Source organism: Poecilia mexicana, unplaced genomic scaffold (assembly GCF_051168715.1).
Source record: "Poecilia mexicana isolate PSO_F unplaced genomic scaffold, ASM5116871v1 scaffold_13, whole genome shotgun sequence".
Lineage (NCBI taxonomy): Eukaryota > Metazoa > Chordata > Actinopteri > Cyprinodontiformes > Poeciliidae > Poecilia > Poecilia mexicana.
The window spans coordinates 21,355,037-21,362,959 of record NW_028263382.1 but is presented as its reverse complement, the minus strand read 5'-3'; the positions used below and the strand labels follow the sequence as shown (position 1 = coordinate 21,362,959).

General features: G+C 40.2%; 1 protein-coding gene across 1 annotated transcript; it reads right to left on the bottom strand.

Annotated features, from left to right (window-relative positions):
• Nucleotides 1-117: 117 nt before the first annotated feature.
• On the bottom strand, nucleotides 118-6,693 carry taf15 (TAF15 RNA polymerase II, TATA box binding protein (TBP)-associated factor). Its single transcript, XM_015009565.2, has 16 exons — nucleotides 6,537-6,693; nucleotides 5,848-5,872; nucleotides 5,599-5,632; nucleotides 5,420-5,510; nucleotides 5,238-5,295; nucleotides 4,886-5,151; nucleotides 4,608-4,800; nucleotides 2,754-2,788; nucleotides 2,177-2,209; nucleotides 1,963-2,072; nucleotides 1,706-1,835; nucleotides 1,541-1,633; nucleotides 1,388-1,460; nucleotides 1,226-1,314; nucleotides 969-1,104; nucleotides 118-475 (listed from the first exon to the last, which is right to left on the bottom strand). The coding sequence occupies exons 1-16, from the start codon at nucleotides 6,544-6,546 to the stop codon at nucleotides 436-438; spliced, it is 1,416 nt and encodes a 471-aa protein (XP_014865051.1). The 5' UTR covers nucleotides 6,547-6,693; the 3' UTR covers nucleotides 118-435.
• Nucleotides 6,694-7,923: the final 1,230 nt, after the last annotated feature.

The window sequence follows — 7,923 nt, the reverse complement described above, 5'->3', positions numbered from 1 at the left end:
TACTGTTACACTGTTTGAATCAGTTAACTTTGTTTATAGTTCATTTAGATGCACTAGAAAAGAGACTGAAAAACAACCAGATTTAATAAGATTTTTTTAAAGAAGTCAGAAAGAACATAGGTAAAACATTTTATTCCATTCATACAAAAAAGACAGTCTAGCTCAAACCATCTGCATCTACAGTCAAAGGGAACAAAAATGTACAGAAATAAAAAAAAAACGTGACAACATGCCAACAGTGCCAATCAGCCCCCAAACCTCTTCACATTAGCTCAACGCATCCCTCAATCACAGATGAACAGTAATACTTAGGATGAATAAGCTAAAAAAGACTAATGATGAGTTATTAACCCTCCCACAAGTGTTTCTCTACACTAGAACCCCTCCCCTCCCTCCAATGGCAAAGACGAGGGCTGGAATGGTGTCTTTCAACTCCTAGTATGGCCGGTCTCTTCTGTCGTCTCGTCGGTCACCCCTGAGGAGAAAGGACAGAGGATGTGCCATGAGCTGAATTCTTAAAAGGCCATTCACTCATGTCATTGGACAAGCAGCAATTAAATAAAGGGAGACGTGATGTCAAGCTTGCATCCTGAATCTCAAGGATATTGTACGTCCTTCCACAGACGGTTTTACATTACTTTGTTTCTCCTAAACATAAATTAGAGCATCCTTTAACAAGGTCATAGAGGGTAAACAAAAAAAGACAATGAAATTTAATTTCATGAAATCCATTCACAGTATGATATTACACTGTTTATACAAAGAAATACTTCATGAATGCATTTCCTCAGTTGATGTATATCAGGTGAAAAAGGATGACCAAATTCAGCAACAGCTTTTAAATTTCTTTTGTCTCCAGTCTTCAACCCGGCTATGCCATCTAGTGGCCACACAACAAAACTACATTCAGAAATAAAGCTGCTTTTAAGAGACTGATATCTTCAGTTGAACTCAAATCTTTAACATACCTTCCTCCCATTTTGTAGCCGCCTCCGAAACCTCTATCGCCGCCTCCAAAGCCCCCACGGTCTCCGCCACGGAAACCCCCGCGGCCCCTGAAGCTTCCACCTCGTTCACCTCCAAATCCTCCTCTGCCACCACGATCTGCACATGGCAAACACAGGATGGTTTTGAACAAAGTAAAACATTTTGCTCTAAATAGTCACGTATGTTAAGTAAAACAGTTAAAACGTCTTTATATTTTGAGAAAAACAAACAAACAAACCTCCTCCTCCGAATCCAGCATCTTCTGGTTTGGGTGCTCCACACTTGTTACACTCCTGCCGCCTTGCAAAGTTCATGTTTCCACAAGAGCTGTTGGTAGAAAATGTTACTTATCATCACATTCACCAGACGTACCTGTTATTTCTGTAATTAAAGAACTAACCTGTTAGGACACGGCCAGTCGCCTCCCTTTATGTCAAAGTTGGGTCCTCCTCCACCGCCACGACCCCTGAATCCTGACCAGACATAAACTCTGCTGGTCAACATTAAACCACCACTAGTAATGCTATTGCTACTCAAGCTGAACAGCACCCACCTCCTCGTCCACCTCTGAACCCTCCTCTTTGGGTGAACTCAGCTCTGCGAGTGGCAAATGAGACTTTGATGGGTTTGCCATTGAATTCCTTTCCTACAAGTCCAAGCACAACATGTAAGAAGAAGCTAAACAAGCCAAGACGCTCAAAGTAATCAGTGTCCTTACCATCAAACCAATCAATAGCAGCTTTAGCTGATGGAGGGTCGTCAAAGGACACAGTAGCTTCTCCCTTGGGCCGGCCAGTGGCCTTGTCAGAGTAGATATTGATCATCGGCTGACCGGTCTTCTTATTTACCTAAAAGACATAAACAGCATGGCCATAATCAGTGTTTTGCATCATGTAGTCCCAGTTACTGGCTTAATTAGGAGAATCTTTCAAATAATTTTCATAAAAGTGAGAGGCAGCTACACCAACTCTGTACCTTGATGATACCAATCTGTTTGAAGTAGTCTCCAACTTCTTGAACAGTCGCGTCTTCTCCAAGTCCCTGTACGAAAATGGTGTTGTTGTCAGAGTTATCCTGATCCCCAGCTGTGGAGAAAATGAAAAGTGTCAGGAATACCCAAACACAGAGAGAAGCTAGACTGGGCAAATACTCATTAAATTAATCAAGATTTAAAAGGAGAAAAGCCCACCTGATTCATCCCTTGAGCCATAATCTCGAGAGCCTATGCAACAGAGAAGCGGATAGAACAACAACACGTTAGGAACAGAAGTTCTTCAACCCAACCTGTGGAGTTTCACACAAACATCAGCCCTACCAAAGTTTAGTGATAACTTTAACAAAAATCCAGGTTTACAGCTGTACTGATGCGAGTTTTCGTACCGTTGCATCACCAATACCATTACCTTGCAACAAGAACAGAATTGCTCATTTTCTTTGAGCTTATACCAGAAATGAAAACCACCAAAAATGTCTCCCGTTTAGGTTTACCCTTCTTGGTCCTTGGAACACCTTTTCATTTACAATCATCCCCGTCTTCATGCAGTATTACCATTATTTTACAACTCCAAGTTCTTTAACCAAGTTCTTTACCATATCTGAAGTCATTATTGAGAAATAGCATTAGGTGGAGTTCCTTGGGAATCTGGACATGAGAATGGTGGCATTCATTGAGATTTTTTTTTCCTTAAACCCCCTTTTCTGTTTTTTTTTTTCTAACTCAAGTTCTCTCCTCCCCCACCGACACAGTTCTGATGCTCGTCACTTACCACCGAAATTTTTGTAGCCACCACGGTCACCACCTCTGCAGAGGAAAAAATTGAAGATATGATGGCCTTTCCTTTGTTCCAACCGAGAGCTCAAAGCTCCCCTACATCCACACCAGTTTGCACTCCTGCCAGGGTGTGCGACTACAGTGGAAATGTCTCACACGATGAATGAGTTAGTCTTTGGCATTACAGATCAATACACAGATGACCAGGAAGTTCTGACTGAACATCCTGGCAGACGAGTGTAGACAATCACAGGTCAATGGGTCGCCATTTACAAACAATTTGCTCCTTTTGATTGACAAAACCAGATTGGATACCAAAAGCTGGAGAACCAGCTGAATTTGTTTCCAAATGAAAAGCCGGATTGGAGCGAAGGAGTGCAGTAACCAATGAGCAATCTTCAAACGATTTCATTTTTAAAAGATCCTTTAACTGAGGTCCCAGTTTTAGTTCATTCACTCTCAACACCTGTAGTATAAAATGTAGATCCATGTTAACACAGTAAACAGGCTGACCATTGTCAAATACACAATACTTTAATGAATCTGGCTGAATGTGAAGTAGCTGATGATGAGTCTCCAGGTCTATGTAAAGAATACGACTGTTCTACCAAAAGCTTTTACCTGGTCTCCTTAATGCAGCATTACAACAAAGTAATCCTGTAAAATCATCAGGTATTAACATGTTTAGAATATCAGATTCATGTACAAGAGAATATTTGTCTATTGGCTACATCCCTCTTTGTAGTCTACCACGTAGCTTCATGCTACACTAAAAAAAAAAATCAATGATCAGATAATCTGAGCTAATAGATTTCCTAAATCTTGATGTGAAACTTTGAAATTTCATTAAATGAAAGAAATGTGAAAGAGGTTCTCAGGATAGAAGCTCAACTCTCCATTGGACTTGTTTTTGTTTTGTAAAAAAAACCGTGTCATTGTGTCTCAGTTGATATTTATCACACATGGTGCCGCTTAAACAAGACAGACTTTTTGGTCTCAAAGACATTTTCACACAAGCTTGTCAGAAGTCCTACTGCCAGGTTCTGTATGAAGAAAAACTTGCAGCTTGTGGGCTAAAAAAAAACCCATTAGTGTTCCTCTGCATAATGTACTGCTCCCCACTGTGTCGCCAAATAAAAATCAAAAGCATAGCATATGATGGACTGACAGGAAGCATACTATGAGGATCAAACTGGTAGATGGTGAAAGAGGCTACAAAACTGACTTCTTCAATTTAGATTTGGATTAGAAACAAGTGGACAAGAATAAGACCGATTTGTCTCATCAAGTCGCAACAAATGGACAAAATCAGATGTTGCATCAAATGTTGCAACTTGCCACGCAAAATATAAATTCTCGGCACTTACGAAAGAAAGAAAACAAAAAAAAAAAAAAAAAAGAAAAAACCTTTACAATACTTTATATCAGTATTGTCAACTGGTCAAAACCTCCTGTAACTTAAAATGTAGCATCTTCTTGCTCCTGTCTGGGTTCATGTCAGAACCTACTCTTTCATTAAATATGACCTTCACTGATCTGGTTGCCACTATGAACAGGCATCCATCATTTCACCTGAATAGATTCAACACAAGCACTTTACTGAATTACCTGTAGCATAAAGCAGATCTTTGCGAAATGGGTCATTCGATGGATCATGAATAGACTCATGGAAAATTTAAATAAATATTACCAGAACATGGGGGGGTCTGGAGCACAAAGCTGATGCGATAGTTCAAATCCATCTACATGGATTGTTTTGTAGTTGAAAGGTAATGTGTTAAACAACAACTTGTTACTCATTTACAAATACATAGAGATACCTGGGGGGTAGTGGCACTGTGCAACTTACCCCATACCAGGAGGTCCACCTCTGCCACCACGGTCGTAACCGCCACGGTCATAGCCCCCACGGTCATAGCCACCACTACGGTCGTAACCGCCACGATCGAAACCACCGCGGCCTCTGCCCCTGAAGCCGCCACCTCCTTCTGAGCGGTCTCCACCATCGCGGCCAAACCTTCCGCCCTGACCGCCACCTTCACCTGACAGAACAAAAGGGTGACATAGTGTAATCAAAGGAGGTTTAAAAAAAAAACAATTCTGACTAAAACTAAAATATGTCCATACCTTCACTCCATCTTCCATAGCCACTGCCACCGCCTCCACCTCCTTGGCCCTGGCTGCCATCATATCCACCACTGCTCTGTCCACCATAGGTGCTCTGCTGGCCATAGCTGGCAGCGCCAGTAGTAGCTCCTTGCGCCTGTGCTCCGGCGTAGCCACCACTCTGTCCGCCGTAGGAGCTCTGCTGGCCAAAGCCTCCACCTCCCTGACTCTGTCCACCGTAAGACGCAGCTGCTGGCTGGCCGTAAGAAGCCGACTTGTCGCCATACCTTTGTTTAAAGAAAGGAAGATAGTAAAACAGGCACCCAAGACTTAAATTAATGTAGCGTCTGTAGAGTCATTCCAATCAACTTACCCAGATGAGTCTTGACCATAGCTACCATAGCTTTGTTGCTGAGATTGAGCGTAACCTTCTGTCAAAACAAATAGAATAAGTCACATTTCAATTGAATTCTTAAGGTACTTGAGATAGATTAAGGGTTAGAAATATAAAGAGATTCCTGTTCTCCCAACACCTTTAACAATGAACTACATTACCTGAACCTTGCGGCGCTCCTTGTTGACCATAGCCTGGATAATTCTGTCCTCCATAGGAACCGCTGGCCCCACCATTTCCTTGTCCATAACCCTGTAATTAAGAGGCATGAGTTAAAATAAATATAACCAATAAAGTTGATATAAAATGGACTGATGGTCTGCTTTGGAAAATATTTTACCTGTCCGCTCTGCTGACCTCCATATGACCCATAGCTGCAAACAAAATACATTCAAATTCAGCTCATAAAAATGAGAAATTTTCTAAGATATTTCAACTAGTGAAAAAGAAACATGCCAACAGGCTGAAAAAGATTCTTGCTACAAAAATCCATAGGAAATATTATGATTATTTATACTGCACAAAATTGCATTGTTTACATTTGGCGCATCTTCTTCTGAAACAATGTTTGGAGTGAGTATGTAATTACCTCTGTGCGCCACCGTAGCCCGAATCTGAAATTAGAAAAAGAAAAAAAAAACATTGCTAAATTTACCCACAGCGTTTATTAAATAGCGCATCTTCACGCATTTAAACAAAAATGAGAGCAAAGTCAAAATGGGTCAATGAAGTAGGCCGGGCCCAGGCAAGCACGCAAGAAAATGGCGCCCTAATCAAGCCCCGGCTCAGACTACTTACTGGAAACAAAATTAATCCTTTTTAAAATATATTGAGTTGGTGGACTTTGTGAAATGGTATATCCCTACAAGTCCCCCTATACATTAAGGTAGAGAATTACATAATAATAAAACAGCTTCTCTTTTTTTTAATGGAAAAAACAACAGTTTCGGTATAAACAATGACGCATTCAAGTTCGCTAGCAACAATCGGCTCGTTTCAGGTTGAATACTCGCAATAGGGCCATATAATATTTAAAAATTATTTCAACAAATACCAAGCCATTAAGATAAATGAATAATCTTTGATTAAGATAAATCTCCAATATAAGGAAGACAAAGCTACACAGAAGGCTGAATTAGCTTTTTAAACATCGGTTATTTTCCATGTAATAGACGGTACCGCTGGACGGCCTCGCGGCTCAAAAAGCCGCATTGCAATTTGACCTACTTTAAGAGAAAAACGGGCAAAAAAGATATCCAAGAACATATCTGCACTTACCAGTGGCCATTGTGTGCCGATATGTGTGCAGCTAATTTAAATAGAACAGGTCTGTTTGCCGTTTTCAGATTGTTAAAAGCAGGAACCGACACAACACAGCTCCACTGAGCCGAGCACGCTGCAGAACTTCCCTATAGCTGCTCTGTCTGCTTCTTCGGCTGCGGCCAATCCACAGACCTCACATTCAAACATGACTCACAACATCGCCCCCTACTGTTTAAAAGCATTAAAGACAAGCCCTACATTACAAGAAAGAGAAAAAGATCCTTTATATATTCTCAGTATAACATAGGCAAGTTCTTACATGTTGTCTGAGGCACCGCGTGGAATACTAATGATATCAGTATTATGAAAATACTGATAAAGACACCCAAACAGTTCAAACACCAGGAAGGAAGTAGGTGTCTCCACACTTGCAATAGTTTTCTACATTTTGTTGTTACAACCACAATTGTGAATTGGGATTTTTATGCAACAGACCAACACCAAGTAGTGCAGGACTGGAGGAAAAAATAATAGTGTTGAAATGTTGCGTACATACAAGTGTAAACTTGTATGCATTCCATTCAGTGAACTCTGCAGAGTGACCTTTTCACTTAAGTGACAGCTGCAACTCTTCTAAGTATACTTGCTTTGTATGGGGTTCCCCTCTCTTCTTTGCAAATTAGATCAAGCTCAAATGTCAAATTATATACAGATTTCCATTTGGGTTAAAGCATAGACTTTGATTAGGTCATTTTAATATATAAATATAATCCAAACTAACCTGTTCAATTGTAGAGCTGACTGTGAGGGTAAGAGTGCCTCTCCTGCTGGAAGGTGAACTTTGGCCCGAGTGTCAAATCTGAGTTAGGTTTTCTTCAGGGACTTCCCAGTGTTCATCTTACAAATTACACACATGTGGACTCCATTTTTTAAGTATGTGATCTGTGAAGGCTATTGCTTGCACTGAATTTTATTTAAGGACATGGGAGTAAAGAGGGTGCTCAGTCTGCATTAAGGTATTAAAGACCAAGCTCTACTCATCACTCTGAGTATGATACAGATATCATTTGCTTTTACACCATGTAATGCCACACTTTAGATTCAAAATAAAAATACTTATAACATTCCAGATATTTGAGTGCAACATATTTACAAACGGACTAGTTAAAGCAGATTGTACATTTTGTATTGTATTTATACAAATAAAGGGAAACCTTTTGACTTTTATGATAGCAAAATAAGATTATTTCAATGTATTAAATTTCAGAGGTAGAAAATGATCAGGAAAAGTTCCTACTTTTCAAAAGTGCCTTGCAGTACTTTACATAAATTTGGCTGAAATTGAAACCAATAGTTTCACATCTTGATCCGATTTGCAGAATGACAGCAGAGCTTTCCATGT